This window comes from Saccostrea echinata, unplaced genomic scaffold (assembly GCF_033153115.1).
Source record: "Saccostrea echinata isolate AGI-Se365-2 ecotype Australia unplaced genomic scaffold, CSIRO_AGI_Sech_v1 ptg000015l, whole genome shotgun sequence".
Taxonomy (NCBI): domain Eukaryota; kingdom Metazoa; phylum Mollusca; class Bivalvia; order Ostreida; family Ostreidae; genus Saccostrea; species Saccostrea echinata.
In genome coordinates, this window is record NW_026889764.1 from 3,624,197 (window position 1) to 3,641,411 (window position 17,215).

At 35.3% G+C, this 17,215-nt stretch overlaps 2 protein-coding genes across 2 annotated transcripts in view; one reads left to right on the forward strand and one right to left on the reverse strand.

Annotated features, from left to right (window-relative positions):
• The window catches only part of LOC133187997 (general transcription factor 3C polypeptide 1-like), a 145,013-nt gene extending 132,389 nt beyond the window's left edge, over positions 1 to 12,624 (reverse strand). Inside the window, exons 1-5 of the mRNA XM_061323387.1 lie at positions 12,539 to 12,624; positions 9,999 to 10,204; positions 9,229 to 9,386; positions 7,904 to 8,035; positions 5,706 to 5,826 (exon numbers count right to left, since the gene is read on the reverse strand). Of these exons, the coding sequence (XP_061179371.1) occupies positions 5,706 to 5,826; positions 7,904 to 8,035; positions 9,229 to 9,386; positions 9,999 to 10,204; positions 12,539 to 12,596 (675 nt within the window). The 5' untranslated portion in view covers positions 12,597 to 12,624. The remainder of the gene's footprint in view (positions 1 to 5,705; positions 5,827 to 7,903; positions 8,036 to 9,228; positions 9,387 to 9,998; positions 10,205 to 12,538) is intronic.
• LOC133187735 (E3 ubiquitin-protein ligase TRIM71-like) lies at positions 1,797 to 3,502 on the forward strand. The gene has a single exon (XM_061323134.1). It carries the CDS (start codon positions 1,820 to 1,822, stop codon positions 3,473 to 3,475), a length of 1,656 nt encoding a protein of 551 aa, XP_061179118.1. The 5' UTR covers positions 1,797 to 1,819; the 3' UTR covers positions 3,476 to 3,502.
• Positions 12,625 to 17,215: the final 4,591 nt, after the last annotated feature.

Sequence of the window (17,215 nt, forward strand, 5' to 3'; positions counted from 1 at the left end):
AATCTATATCAAATTAATATTAAAAATAAATGGCTGGCCATCAAATGACATATGCTATAAACTGACCAGCAGTTCTTCTGTCTAATTCCCAAAGGATACAGATAACAGCTGCTTGATCAGAGATCATCTAACAGAAATGATTGAGACAGCTAGCCTCCCTACACTGAACTCATTAATTAATCTTTAACTGCATGGATGCATGTCCACTCATTAATCCCAATGGATGAATGGATCTATACATACTATCTGCTTTGTAGTGCATAAAAATGCATATTTATGTCATTCTAAAATTAAATTTGAAAACAAAGATTTTTTTTAAGATTTGTTACAAAGATTTATAAAAAGAAACAAAAAACTTGTGTAATTTTGATGCAACATTTTTAATAAGGTTCCTGCAATTTACTCTTAGATTTGTAGGGACCATCTACCATATAATTAAAAACATTTTTTTTAAATACTTGATTTTTTTAGATTTAATGTCAGACTGGTTTTAAGCTGCAATACCGAGTATAATTAGTTTTAACTATATTATATAATAATTATTAATATTAATTATATTATTTAAATTATAATTTGTTATACAATATCAAATAAGTTTTAATTACTTTTCACCAAATTCATTTTAAAAGTTCGGCTAGCCAACTATTTAATCCAACACAGCTGATTCTTTTTGCCCAGTTCCCAAGAGATATAGATAACACCTGCTTGATCAGAGATGCTCTACCAGTTAGCTCCTCCCACTAATCTCATTTTAAATTTCTCTCTAATTTGACATGCAATTTTCTGTTATCAAATTCTTCTTGACCAGTGCTTGATAATTACACCCATGGGAGAGGTGGAATTTTTCCTTGTAACATTACATTTGTTATAGATTGCTGTAAAGTATATTATGAAAAAAATAAGTATTTTCTTGATTTAACATTTTTTTAATAAGGATACTGCAATACTCTTGCATTTTTTGGGATTGTGTAATCTAATAGTAAAAAACATTTTTTTTTTTTAAATTTCACTTAAATTAAAGGTCACAGTGATCTTGAAATAGGTCGCGACACACCTTCTACCTAAGATGCATAAATTGACCAAGTTTGATGATTCTAAGTCTTATAGTTTTCTAGTTATGAGCCGGACAGGATTTTTCCATATTTGGCCATAGCATCTTAATTAAGGTCAGAGCGACCTACTTTCAATGTGCGACACACCTTCTACCCAAGAAGTATCAGCTGACAAAATTTGATAATCCTAGGCCTAATAGTATTAAAGTTATGAGCCGGACACGATAAAAGCTAACAGACGGACGGGCGGACAGACGGACATGAACTCCATAACATAATACGTCCTGTCTAAAGATGGGCGTATAAAAATTGTTTCTGTATCAATCTCTACTGGAAAAAATAGTCAAATATTTCCAATGTTTTACTTGCGGTCAGAAAAAAATTGATATTGGACCACTGAGCGAGATGTTGGACCAATCGCTGAGATATTGGACCACGATGAATTTTCTAACTTCACAATCAAATTTTCAAACATGGAAAAAAATAGTCTTTGATAAAAGTTTCCAGATCTTAAATTGAACTGATCACAAACTCTCTATTAAATGTATACAAAATTTAACACTTTAAAAGTAACACTTTGAATGTAAGATTTCAGTAAAAAATTAAAAATCATACAGGTATTTTGTAAAAGCTAGAATTTAAAAAAAAAATATCAAAGGATAATAAACAGAGTTTGAAAAATATTTCTTAAATCTACTATATTTGACTGTCATTAATTTATTTTTCTCTAATTTGTAGAATTTCAGTTCCACTCCCTAAAGGAGAAAATGGCCACTCCTACCTCCTGGGCACAGGAGGTCATCACCTGTGACCTTTGTCCTAAGCCTACTCAGCAGTTCTGTAATAACTGTCAAGTGAGTTTATGTGTGGACTGTGTCAGTAAACATGTAGACAAGTTCAAGTCTCAAACACATGACATTGTTCATTTCACGAACAGGAAGATACAGCCAGTGTTTCCTGAGTGTACAATTCACTCCAATCAGAGATGTGAGGCCCACTGCAGACAATGTGATGTACACGTATGTCTGAAATGCATTCTTAGTTCCCATAGTGGGCACAATATTGTGGAAATACAAGAGATTTTCAAAGAAAAGAAAAAGGAAATCGTAAAAGAAAATCAAGAAATTGAATCCACCATTATTCCTAATTACAAGAAGAAAATGAACGACATAGGGATCAAAATATCCACAACAACAGCCAAATTTGATGAACTGGAAAAAGAAACAGAAAAACATAGAAAACTATGGCACCAAGAAGTAGATAACATTTTCAATAAACTGGACTCCTTAATCAAGTCCATGAAAGAAAATTATCTCACTCCTTTAAAATCTCACCAATCCAAATTGAAAAATCTTATTCCAGATATGATCCAAACTGTTGAACAAAACAAAGAAATTCTGAAGACAAACAGAGTGTCTGAAGTCAACAACTACAAATCTAAACTGAAGGAATACAGAGATATACCTGCTGATATTGATGTTAAAATTCCTTCACTGAATGCAAAAACAGTCAAAGGCAGAGAACTTGACATAGAATTGGGCGAATACAAGGCTACATTAACACAGAAAACATCATCCAGTCTGACAGATGAAGTCTCCCATTTAACTGTAAGAGAGTTATTAAAAAAAGCCAAAGTGATTACAACCATTCTTACTGGAGTTAAACCTCTATGGAGAGTGGCCTGTGTAAGGACAGATGAAGCTTGGGTTGGTGGTACAGACAAAGTCATAAGGCGTGTTGATAAACAAGGGTCTGTACAGGAATCTGTCATCACTAGATGTCTAAGCAGTCCTAGCGACATCTCTGTGACAGTAGAAGGAGAACTTGTATACAGTGATTCTTTGTATAAAACTGTTTATATTGTCAGACAGGGAAGGACAGAGGTAATGATCACCACACCACGGGGCTGGACACCATACAGACTGTGCTGTACCAGATCTGGGGACATACTGGTCAGTATGTCTAATGAACAAGAAAATAAAATAATTCGTTATCAGGGAGCGATAATAAAACAAGAAATACATAAAGATGAACATAGAAATCTAATCTTTAAAGAAGGACTATATTCACTATATATGACAGAGAACAACAATGGAGACATCTGTGTCTCTGATCGTAATGCTAAGATTGTTGTTGTGGTGGACAAGACAGGGAGAATCCGATTCCAATACGACGGTACAGCAGCCAGGAGAGAAAAGCCATTTAGTCCTGGACGTATAGTGACAGACTCTTTGAGTCAGATCATTGTGACAGATTATAACAATGACTGTCTACACATCCTAGACCAGAATGGACAGCTCCTGAGATGTGTGGACAATTTTGGACTAGATAAGCCTAGTGGATTGAGTGTGGACATTGCAGGAAGGCTGTGGGTAGGATTATTTGATTCAGGAGAAGTGAAAGTGATCCAGTACATGAAATAAAAAATAGACTGTGATCTTGTAATTATCAGAGAATGACAAAGTGTACCTTGTGAACTTCATACATACATGAATGAATAGAAATAAATAAATACACAAGACCTACTGATATTAACTAATTTCATGTACAGTTTTGCAAAGTAGGAGTTCACCAATAAATATATTCACAACATGTATTTTTTCTTCTCTGTACAGCAGTTTTTTTTATTTCAGAGTTTTCATCAGTAAATCTATAATTTGTACCATGTCTATATGATAAAATTTTAATGTGATAAACAACATTAATGAAAATAAACATATTACTAAACTGAATAATATTGACAAAATCAAAATATACTTTTCAAAAAAAAAAATAATAGAAATAATACTCTGAATAATATAAAATAGTTTTGACATATAAATATTTTTTAGATGAATATGATTCATTCAAGTAAAATGCATCTTTTTTAATGCTAACGTTATCCTGACAGTCATTCTACAAAACTCACAGATAAAAAGACCTGATTTTGTAAAATGCTAAACTTTGGTCATTTATAACTTTTTATTTGTTGGTTTCTGTTCCACATCCTTCAGGTACAAAATGGCTAACAAAAGCTGGGGTTTTCGATATTTTGAGTTTTTTTTCCCCTCAAAATTGACGCAATTTAAAACACTGCATCTGATTATTGCACATTGCAAAAATGAAATTGGGCGACTGGAACCAGGTGTACCGCAGTCTACAATTGCAAGAGGTTTAAATATTGCACAAACCTAACCTATAAAACAGATACCAACAGCATGATACAACAAATGATTGCCAAAAATATGGCAGACCACATGTGACATCAGCAGCAAAGGATCACTTCAGTGGTTTGTGTACTTTTCATCAACGTTTCACAATGATGTCGTCTACGGCATTAGCTATCCCTGAAATGCACAGAACATCTAACAAGATTGTTTGCCATTGATTACAAGATGCTTGAATTATCACCAGAGGACTTTTTCCTGCTATTGTTCTGACCCTACAACATGGCAAACATCAACTTCAAAGGTCTCAGACCAACAGAGTATGGCCACAGCAACACCACTGAACAGTTTGGTTTAGTTACTAATCCAGAATGTTTATTGCAAAGCCTGATGTAAGAGTCATTAATGCATTAACATTGTACAGAAAACAGCCTCCAGAAGGTTGATAGTTTTGATGGTGGTAGTGTTATGATGTGGAAAACGGTATTATATACAAGTAGGACTGATTTGGTTCATATTCAAATACTTCAACGGAAAACGATAAAGATGTCCTACCTGCACATATCTTTCCAATTATGCAGCATCCTTGAGCCCTATTTCAATCTGACGATAAACACTCACAAACAGCTCATTAAAAAATTGCATTCTTGGAAAGCCACAACATTCTGTTCTCCTTGGCGATCTAAATCGCCTGATTTAAACCCTATTGAGTATGCATTGGAGAAATTGGATAGGCATATCCACCAAAGACAGTCGCATCCCCAAACTCTGCAACAGCTGACCAAAGATCTACATTTAGATTGAGAAAGCATTTCCATACAGTTTTTTTTAAACACATTCATTTGCATCCATAAGAATGCCATTTAGGCTAGCATTGGTGTTTGGGGGGGGGGGGGGGGGGGGGGGGGCAGATATTGATCCTTAATGACCTTGAACTCTCTAGTATTATAATATTTTTGATTATGACATTTATATTTTAGACCTATTGTTTACCACCTTTCTATATTATCAATACATCATATTACTAAATAATCTTTATGTTCAATGTGTCACTGAAATTTTACTATGCATTTTTTTTTTATTTTGAAAGAGTATATATCGTCCATATATTTTTTGAAGTTCAATGAATGGAAATTCCATTTTCTTTTTTAAAATAATTTAGCAATACTGCACTTCTCAGAATCAAATGTCGATACTGGGAGGCTTTTATAGTCATAGCAATATCTGAAATGCACAGCAAAGGAAATAAAATTCAAAGTTTTCCTTAAGCAGTACACTTTTATATATCCAAAAATTAAAACAGGGTTGTGATTCAGAAATATTTGTGCTCTTAATTTCATAATTAAGTATCCTTCCCAAAAATAACACTGATATTTTAGGTTAATATTACAGAGATTTATCATACCATACAAAGTAGCAAAAGTAATGTATATATAGTAGCATATTTGCAAGACAGCACTATATGCTGATACTGGTGTACCTAAGAACCATTGTCTTACGGTCTGACCTGTTTTTTCAGTATCCCTAGTTTGATGAGTCGCAGCGTGTGGTAAAACATGGACTTGGGCTGGAGGTTAAAGACCTGCATACTGGATTCACCAATAGACAATTCCCCTGCCCTCCGTGACCTGTCAATCAATATACTGCCAATTACATTCATATAGTAAAATACACTTATAATGAACATGCTTAATATGATGAATTCATGCTTACAACGAAGTGATTTTCATTCCCTGTAGTTTTAAGACATATTGTGAACTTATTAGATATAAAAAATTATGTTCATATAGGAGCAAAATTGTTCCTCCCAGGCACTTCACTATAAGCGAGTTTCACTCTTTGTCAGTATTTTACCAAACAGCCTGTTTACCAATGACAAAGCTATAGTGAATCCATTTTAAAACATTCCCTAACAGTCACAAAAATTTAGAGTTTTTCTAAAATGTAATTACCTCTGTTTGAAGTATTATTGATTCACCAACAAAAAAAGGACTAAAAACAGTTCAGAACTGTTTTAGCAGCCACCTGAAATCAACGACCACTCTCATCCTTTGATCTTTTTCATTTCTCCCTGAAATGTTTTCTAGATCTCTGAACTGGAATCAGTGGTCACTCAAATCCTCACCCACAATGTACCTATCTGCCTTTCTAGTATACAGAAGTTGACACCTGTATTTACCTGCCAATCCTTTCTAGTATACAGAAACTGGCACCTGTACCTAACTCTCTATCCTCTCTAGTATACAGATAAATTGACACCTGTATCTACCTGCAAATTCCTTTCTAGTACAGCTGTATACAAAAACTGGCACCTGTACAATGTACTTAACTTACCTATTCCTCTCTAGCATATAGATCTACCTATCCTCAGCTCTCTAGTATACAGAATATGCTAGCTTTACTACCAGTATATTCTCTCTAATAAATTGATACTTGTAATGTGTATCCTATAATACAGAAGTTGATTTATTTATTTATTTAGAAAGATCAGTGATGGTACAATTTAAACAAACTGCAGTGCCATATCTTTCGCTCTCATTATGAATAGAGAGGTATTTTTTGTATGAACAAATGCATTAGATTTTTTCACAATTTTTCCTAAGTATACATGATAAATACTGTAATAAATATAACTGTGAAAAAAGCCCAACAAGCCATAGTGTTGTATACCAGGGGGATTTAGAGAGTGGGGCATAGAGGGGGGATGGAGGGTTACATTAACAACCACAAATTGTTGACACCTATGCCTAGCTTCCTATCCATGCTAGTATACAGAAAAGACACATGTACCTACATGTATGTCCTCTGTAGTACACTAAAGTTGACACCACGACCAGTACCTACATGTATGTCCTCTGTAGTACACTAAAGTTGACACCTGTACCTACATGTATGTCCTCTGTAGTATACTAAAGTTGACACCTGTACCTACATGTATGTCCTCTGTAGTACACTAAAGTTGACACCTGTACCTACATGTATGTCCTCTGTAGTATACTTAAGTTGACACCTGTACCTACATGTATGTCCTCTGTAGTACACTAAAGTTGACACCTGTACCTACATGTATGTCCTCTGTAGTATACTTGACACCTGTACCTACATGTATGTACTCTGTAGTATACTAAAGTTGACACCTGTACCTACATGTATGTCCTCTTTAGTATACTAAAGTTGACACCTGTACCTACGTGTATGTCCTCTGTAGTACACTTAAGTTGACACCACGACCAGTACCTACATGTATGTCCTCTGTAGTACACTAAAGTTGACACCTGTACCAACGTGTATGTCTTCTTTAGTATACTAAAGTTGAAACCTGTATATTGAACCTGGGTTCAATATATTGTGGTATCAAAATATTATGCTACACCGGGGATAGTCATTTTAAGACTCGGGCTAGCTAATTTAAATGTAACAATAGTCCATCAGACTAGCAGAACGGAATAAAAAATTCTCAATCGTCAGTTTACTGTAGCTTTTCTATGTAGACTGGTTTCTTTGACTGAGAACTAGTTTACTCTGTTCCTGTCACCAAAGCATTTGAAACTTTAACTTGTTATGTTTTCATTTTGCATAAAAATTGTTGGTCTAGTTAGTTTGAGATTTGGGCTGGTAAAATTTTTACTGATCACCAGCCCCTGGGCTAGTGGGTTTTCCAGGAAAATTTCAACCCCTGATACAGAAGTTGACACTTGTACCTACCTGCCTATCCTCTCTAGTAAACAGAAGCTGATGTCTGCTAAGTTATATAGACTGCTGGGGTCCAGTTCTTCACCACACAAAGCAGTGAACCTCTGTTCCTGAGAGGCCACAATCACTAGACTGTTACCATATCTGATATAAAAAAAATATGTCTGACAAATACCTTAACAAAATGGGTTTGAAAGTTTAATCTCTTAATTTTGAGTCTTTCAACTCAGAATTTCAAAGATATATCTTTTTTGAAAGGTCTAAAATTAGAGATCTGTAGAATAAATAATATAAAGTACTGCTTGGAAAACTACAAGAACTTGCATCTTAAAATGGTATAACTACAATACTGTATAAAGGGTTGTCCCTAAGACCCGGTGGCTGGGGAATTGGCAGTGCCTTTTGTAAGCAAAAATTACATGTAGCCCCAAGTCAGTAAGATATGAGTGGTTTTATGAAATACTTCCAGTCTTAAAATTATGTACTCTAACTCTAGTTCCTTGTGCAAATACATTTTGTTAAGCAAGGGGAAAATGTTTTATTTACATTCTGCATAGCAATGGCAAGGGAAATAACTGCACATGTGCAGTCGCATGATTCTGGGGACCGGCATACTTGAAACTTGCTGAATGAGGTTACTACAATGTGGATGGGATAACAATATAAATGTGCTATGGATGAGATAATCATGGCATGGATGAGGTACTGGTACATGTAATTAAGAAATAAGCTATCATTTTTAAACACCTATCGGGATATAAATACAGGTTGGTCACAAGATCAAATTCCATAAAGCCCGAAAGGCTTTATGGTAAATTTGATCTCGTACCAACCCGTATTTATATCCCGATAGATGTTTTTAAAATGATACCTTATTACTTATATTTACATTTGTGACTTATTCATATTATATATTAGCCTGATTATAACCTTTAACGCGTGAAATGTTTTATTTTTTCAAACTCAACGGCACAAGTTTGATCTGTTGATTGCGCGTCGACCCTTTATGACGTCACTGAGAAATTACGTCGAACGTTTATGACGCGAGGAACCCCTGTTTACACATATATAGATAGGCGTTGCTTTTAATAGTGTTATATAAAAGAAAACATTTGCAAATGTAAATATTTTGGTATGAATGAGGTTAATACTAAGATTTGGATGATAAAACAACACAAATAGGGTTGTTATGCTATGGATAAGGTCATTTTGGAGTGAATCAGGTCAAAACATGTACCATATGGATCAGGGTAATTATAATGCCATCAATTTCTACTTTTCTTATCCAGCTTCTGGTTTGAAGGAAAACCTAAATTTTTTTTCTTTATAAAACTGACCTTTCTTCCACTTCTTTCACTGTTGGTCTCTGCTGAGAATCATCATCTGGTTTTATTTCCATGGTAACACACTGTCTACTATGATACGTAGAACAGGAACCAATCACAGAGCCTTCAGTCTTTATGATTTGGATTGGATACAAGTCTTCTCCCACATCCTGTAAAATGCATTGTTTACTGTTATTGTGGTGTGTTTAGAATTTATGCAATGTATTATACATGTATACAAGAGGTTCATGAGCCTTACCAATCACCTGTATATCATACATATACGAGTAAAAAAGCACCTTCATAACACACATTCTTACTTATCTTTCTTTATTAAAAATTACGTCTCTCTGAAAAACTCTCAGGTGATTGCAGCATTCATTTACTGATTAAGGACAAGCTTACTAATTGATATTTTAACTCTCTCTAAATTGTCAATGGGCTGAGAAAAGTGGTCATTTCTATGTAACTTTATTCTTAATACAAACATTGGCAAAGGCTGCCAGGAATAAAATATCAAGTATTCATTCAAAAAAATTGTCTTCATTTTCAAAATAAAGACTGTAATCAAACAATATTATGGACTCACAACCTCATTCTACAAGTAATCATGCTTGAGCAAAAATCAGAAGAATATTATACAATCAAACAGTTTACATACATGTAATGTACACTGTACAAGGACCAAAACTTTAAAACACATTCAAAACATTTTTTTCTGCTACATCAAGGCATTAACCTTGACAACATAACACTGTATAATGCTCTACTCCTAAACTTACGAAATCCACCGTAACTCCTGATTCAGGGTCCATAACGATAGGCTGCTTCGCGTTGAGGATTCCACGAGGAGTTTCTAGTCGGTAAAATTCCAGATCAGGGATAGAGAGAAGAAAGCACCAAAGGAATTCCTTACTTTTCTCATCCAGCCTCATTCTGAAGTTAACCCGGTTTTCCAGTCTTACCCATAATGCTTGCAGAGTAATACCTATAAAACAAGAGGCCAATAGGCTACAATGCTCACCTGAGTCACTATGACCCTGCTATTCTTCAGCAGATTTTTTCCATACATATTTTTATTTAAAACTATGATTGCCTATGTTGCCCCATCCTACCCCAGGGGTCATGATTTCAATGAACTTTAAACTACACTATCTGAGGATGCTCAGGTAAGCTAAAAAGTTTAGAATGATTTTTTTTTCTACAAACATAAATATAAGATAAATGGACACATTTACATTAATCCTACCAATGAGATTTCATATTCCCTATAAGCACCCTTTTATAGTACAAACAATTGAACTCCCATCATTTCCAGTCCTTTATCATTGTTCATTTTACAATACAAAGTCAATTTCAGCTGTGATATTGAGTAAAACTTAGTAGAAAATGTAATCAAAATTAGTTTTCTGTGGGAAATCAATGTGTGCTTCTTGAGTTTTTAAGATCTCATGGAAACAAAAAAGCTAGTATAGGCCAATGAATTTGAACTTCCTAAATAAATTAAAATAACTGCAACCTTACTGAATGTACCGTATCACATCTTTCAAAAATTAGGAACAACTTTTTGCTTTAAATAATAATGATATTATATCACACTTGGATTCAAAACCATACTTAAGATTTCTTAACAGTATTTTTTTTTTTCAGACTTAAAAATTATAACCCATATACATTGCTATTTAGAATTTCTGGATCTGAGTGGTAACTTCCCATTAAAAACACTTTGAATTAAACCCTACAGTTTTAAAATCTTTATTGTAGTTAATATATATATATATATATATATATATATATATATATATATATATATATATATATATATATATATATATATATATATATATATATATAATCTCTGAGGCATAGTTTCCTGATCCACACAATGGATTAAATTTATTATTTAATATTTTATTATTTACAATATATTAAAAATATAAATTTTATTGATTTGCATCATTAACCTTTAAATTTTAAATCTAGGCAAAGCTTTCAGGCTTATTGTTTTTACTTTCAGAAGCATTGTTGAAGCTCTGACAGAGTCTATAATTTACAAATTCAAACCATACTAATATAAGGCTTGATAATAATACTTAAAAGACAGGCAGATATAGCTTTCCTACTCATCAATTACTAAAATTATTGGTCTTAGTTAGGGCTGTCACGAGTACCCGAAATAACCGAGAACTGCGGTCCAAGTTGTTCGGTTCGGTTCCGGTTCCATTTTTCCGGATTTCGGTTCGGGTCTGGTTTATATATTAGAGTCTGTTCAATACAAAAAATGGCGTCGAAATCAAGGGAATGATGACGATAACAGTGATAAATAAACATCACAACTGAAATCTCTTTCATTCCATGACAAAACACTTGTCACGGAAGTATTAGATAACTATCAAAACGAGCAGGAATGGTCAGGTTGTGGCTGATAGTAGGCCAAGTCACCGATGTCTAGACGTTCGCATGGTTAAGACTAGTCCGAAATATCTTTCCAGGCTTTTTTCACGATTTTGATATTTTACGTGCCAGGAAAACGTCAGAACCGGCGCCATTACAAAAACTGGAAATTCGCCGCCTCCAACTGTAGGCGGCATTCTCGGGTTGATTTTCGATACTTGCGAACCGAATTAAATGCTGAATTCACAAAATATCAATAGTACAATGCCTTTAGTACTCACCAACATCGTTTATATGGATTTGTTTATGAAATATACAATCTGGTGAAAACATTTTATCAGACGGTTGAATTTTCTTTTCATTTCGTGCATTTTAAAATCTTGCAAGACCAAATTGAAATGTGGAGTGATATTTTCTTTTCGTCGATATTGGTGAGTACTAGAAGCATTGTGGTACTGATAAATAGTAAGTTCGGCATTTAATTCAGTTCGCAAGTATCGAAAATCAGCTCCGGTTGGAGAAGGTGAAATTTCCAGTTTTCATAATGGCGCCAGTTCTGACGTTTTCCTGGCACGTAAAATATCAAAATCCTGATAAAAACCTGGAAAACGTCAGATATTTCGGACTAGGTTAAGACTTGTTTTCAATGTAAATTTAATGTAACAAATAAAGATTTTTCAAGTTAAATTCGTGAAATTAAGGTTTAAAATAGATGTAAATACCCGACTCGAAAAACCCGAAACCGAACCGAAAATTTACAGAACCGACCCGACCCGAAAAATTTTGGAACCGTGACAGCCCTAGTCTTAGTCGTAAATTCTTCTGTAAAACGGACCCCCGACTCCCAATCTAACTCCCTCCTTTACAGCCAGAAATGGATTCATACATTTTTGCTGTGGTTTGTGACGAATGTGATCCACTCGCTTACCATCTAGTCCCTCCAACGCAACCTCCTCAGTGAGAATGGCTCTGTAATCTGTGTCCATATTTAGTTCTAAACCCTACTCCAGGAGACCTGCATCAGTAACATGTTGTTATCATAAGTCACGTCATTAAACATACAAAGCACTTCAAGATTAATTATTTAATGTATTTAAAAAGCTTTAAAAAATAAATTGTGATTGCAAAAGAAAAATAAGGTTGCATGTGAATGTTCGACGTGTGTCCATATATCAGCTGTTTTACTCATCTGCTGATGTTTACAAAGACTGAAATTGAATTCATATTAATGAGAGGATAAAAAAAGATAAATGATTCGAGTAAAAATATAACAGAAAAAAAAAATTGATAGAGGATGATAACATACGCTGCAAGTCAGGGTCGAACTTGTGATCTCCGATCGGAGGGGTCCATTCCCACGTGTGTTTGTTTACCGTCCGAATGTCCTATGTCGGAAAACCTAGATGAAACTCGAACTTGAACACGTTTTGGCCAATATTCACTTAATTTGTTGAATGAAGACAAGACTAAAGATCGTTTTTTCTAGTGAAATAGAAATGAATATCCTTGCTCAAATATGTCTACCGCCATTTCCCCGTGTTTACATCACTTTGTTAGAGGAGTTCCGAAAGCAAACCTACTAATGTATTGCGCGCCAAAATTCAAAACTGTTTGTGTAACATCTATTGCTCCCATCAGTAGCTCAAACTTGCTATCCGGCATGTGGCAGCGTTTTTCAAAGAGTGAGACAGAACAATTTTTTTCACAAGCAATAAAAAGTCTGAATTCAGAAAAAAGAACTTTGACAAGTAAAAAAAAAGCCAGAAAGAAAGAAAAAAGAAAAAAAGTCAGTTGTTTCAAGTGTGCTAAGCTCGAATTCTTAATAAAGGGGGGGGGGGGGTGTTAGGCAACGCTCTCTTTTAAGACAGAAAATTATAAAGGACTAGGGTATTAAAATATTACGTACACCAAAAAGCGTCAGAAATTACCAATTACACAGTAAAGGTGTGGGCGTCTCTTACTTGCAACCCCCGCCAAATCCCATCTCATGTTCTACGGGCCTAGCGATAAAGCATCTTTTGATGAGCATTCAAAAAAAAAAATAATGTAGCCCTTTCAGATATTCTTTAAATCTGACCCCACCCCCACCCCCCAAAAAAAGGTGAGGGATACATTGTTACAGCTACTATGAATTTATCTAAACAAAAATTCGATGAAAGTGTCCAAATTCAATTTTTCTTGTCGAAAAGATAAAGTTGAAACCTCCCACCCACCTAATTCACACACCCAAATCAGCTGAAGAATTTTTCGAGTTTGTGAAATTACCACCCCTCCCACTCCTTTGAAAAATGATCCTATGTGCCTGCTAAAATCCCCACTTTTTTCAGATGAGTGAGGAACAATTCGGTATAGAAATAAGTGCATCTAGATCTGTCAAAACACATTTGAAATACTCTGATGAAAAATAAATAAATTAAACTTCAGGGGAAAAAAACCCTATGCATTCCGACAAAAATTATATCAACTTCCTGAGATACGAGTATTAGGGTATGATGAAATCAAAATCAACGTTAACTCTCCAACTAATTTGGATATCATTTACATGCATAATCACAAACCAAGATTGATTTGATCATGAAATAAAACATTCAGTTCAGGGGATGCTCTATGACACCTGATCCCACCTCTGGTGTTTTTTAGAGGTCCGTGCAAACTTGCTCTGCATGCTCCCAATTTGTATTGATTCAGTGGACTTTTGAACTTGATTACTGTTCGTTATTTTCATTCTGGGAACCACATCTAAAATTTAAAAAAAAATTAAATGATATTTGAAATATACTTCTGTCACCTTCTTCTGACCTCTTCGTATGCTTTATAGCAATTATAGTGATTTTGATATAAACCTCATTTTTTTTATAACTTCAAACTTGTCACAAAAAAGTTTAGTATTGGGGTGAAAATTCATACACGGATGAAGCGTGAAGCGGTCATCCATCCAAGAGCTATTAAGGCTCGTCTCAGCTCTATACACAGCATCAACCAAAAAAAAAAAAAAGAAAAAAAGAAAAGAAAAGAAAAAAAAGCTAGCTAACTCTATGTTGCAGTATTCAACTATTCTACATTAATATCTTACAGGGAGAAATACCTAATCCATGTGTAATTTTTATGGAATAAGGATTACTTATGCATTGTCAGTATCTTCATACTGACAATGCAGTGAACTGATAAAGACAAAAAGGCGTGAAGCAGCATATACACACTGTTGTTAAAAATGCCCATACTAAAAAATTCTTATGAAAAAAAGTTGACCGAATCGCCTATCCCGCCATTAAGTTGCGATTTCTCGGCCCAAGCTATAGGGTATGCTTTCATATCTTTATGTCTGCATTAATGATTGTGCGTTAGAAATTTGTCTATAAATTTCCTAACCCTGTTTATTATTCTATGTCTTTTCTATCAATCTTATATGGATTTGAGCTGCGGCAACGAAGAAATAATTTTCATATAGGTCTGTTACTTGCTCGAACAAGGTATGGTAACAACTACAGTGTAGAAATACATACTAGAATACTAGAATCATACAATGTGTAGAATAAACGGAGTGCCAACCCGATGTAAAAAAAAAAAAAAAAAAAAAAAAAGATTAGCAGAGTACCTCATAAATTTTAGTTGCTATGCCTATAGGCTTATCAGTTTTGGGACTATATATTGTAGGTACAGGTAGGCGGCATTGTAACAGGGACGTAATGTGGCATCCCTTTACTGCAAAATACACGTGAACTCGTTGGTTGCTATCAAGGCAAAAATTTTGGAGAGATGGTTTAATTTAACCTAGTTTGAAAGCAAACGTATTTACAGCTGTATATATTTTGAGAATACATTTTTGGGTAACAAGGGAAGAAGCCACAATATAATTCCATAATTTACCAAAAAAGTCGGTTTCAATCCCAGGGTGAAAATCGAAATTCCGAAACCTAAATGCACATCTACAGGACACACAGACTTCTTCCAAAAATATGATTGGGCTTCTGTGAAAAATGGAAGAGTAGTTCATGGAACTAGGGTTTTGCATTAAAAAATCATTTATTGACCCACATTTGGCCTTACCTTACCTTAACCTTAATTCTCTCCGTGCGCTTCCTTCTCCCCTCAGGCGTCCACCCGAGGGCCACAACACAGTCATCTGTTGGGTCCTTCCTCAGCACATGGCCGATCCAATTCCATCTTCTCCTTCTAACCTCGCCACTGATGTTTTCTGCTCCTGCAATATCCAGAACTGTCTTGTTTGGGATATGCTGCTGCCATCTGACCTTGAGAATCCTTCTGAGGCACTTGGTCTGAAAGATGTCAATCCTCTCTTCTTCTGTCTTGGTAAGCTTCCAAGTCTCACATCCCTATAACAATACGGAGAGGACCAGGCTCTTGAAGAGGGAGACTTTGATCTTTCTTCTGATGTATGTGGCCTTCCAGATGTTGGCTAGCCTTCTGAAGGATGCGCCGGCCAATGCTATTCTCTTTCTTGACCGTCCTTGGTGACATTGGCCCCAAGGTAAGTGAAGCTGTCCACCTCTTCGGCTTCACTGTTTCCGACTATCAGGCTGGATTCACTCTTGCTATTTATCTTCATCACTTTGCACTTCTTGGCATTCAGCTTCATCCCAACTTTTGCTGAGTTGTTTCCAGTTTTGTTGTCTTGGACTGAAGATGGTTCACTGTTGATGACAGAAGGGCAATGTCGTCCGCAAAGTCGAGGTCTTCAAGCATAGTGGTGAAGTCCCATCAAATTCCTGTTCTCTCTTCTCTGACTGTCTGTTGCATCACCCAGTCTATCACCAGCAGGAACAAGAAACCTGACATACAGCATCCTTGTTTGACGCCGGTCATCACAGCGAAAGGGGCTTTGGTTTCATTGTCGTCTATTACAGAACACGGAAAATCGTATTTGGCCCCCACAGTGAAAAATCTTAACTATGAAGCCTCACTGCATATCTACCGGACACCACCAATCATATACCAAAAGAAGAGTTGGTTACTGCAAAAAATGTAAAAGGTGTTCAAGGAGTCAGGTTATTATAGAAAAACGATGCCCAGTCGTTCCCCAGGGTGAAAATCGAAATTCAAAAACCTTGTTGCACATCTACAATACACTTCCTATCATACCGGATATCTAAAATATGAACAGTCTAAAAATGTGAGAGGAGTCAGGGAACCGGGTTTCGTAGAAAAACGACGCTTTTTGACTCCCAATCGACACCCTATCCCTGGGTGAAAATTGAAATCCAAAACTTTGTTGCACTTCTATAGGACACCACCAACATATTCCGGCTACTGCAAAAAAAATGTAAGAGGAGTTCAGGGAACCAGGTTTTTGTAGGTTAATGTCGTTTTCTGACCCCCAATTGCCCCCCCCCCCCCGATGAAAATTGAAATTCTGAAATCTTATCGCACAACTAGAGGACACCCCAAATCACATTCCAAAATAATAATGGGCTACTACGAAAATGTAAGAGGAGTTCAGGGAATCAGGTAGTCAATCATTTGCAGAAAAAAGACGTTTTTTGACCCCAGGGTGAAAACCAAAACTCTGAAAGCTTATTGCACAACTAAAGGACACCACCAATCATATTACAGAAGGTGAGTTGGTGTAAGAGGAGTTCAGGGAGCC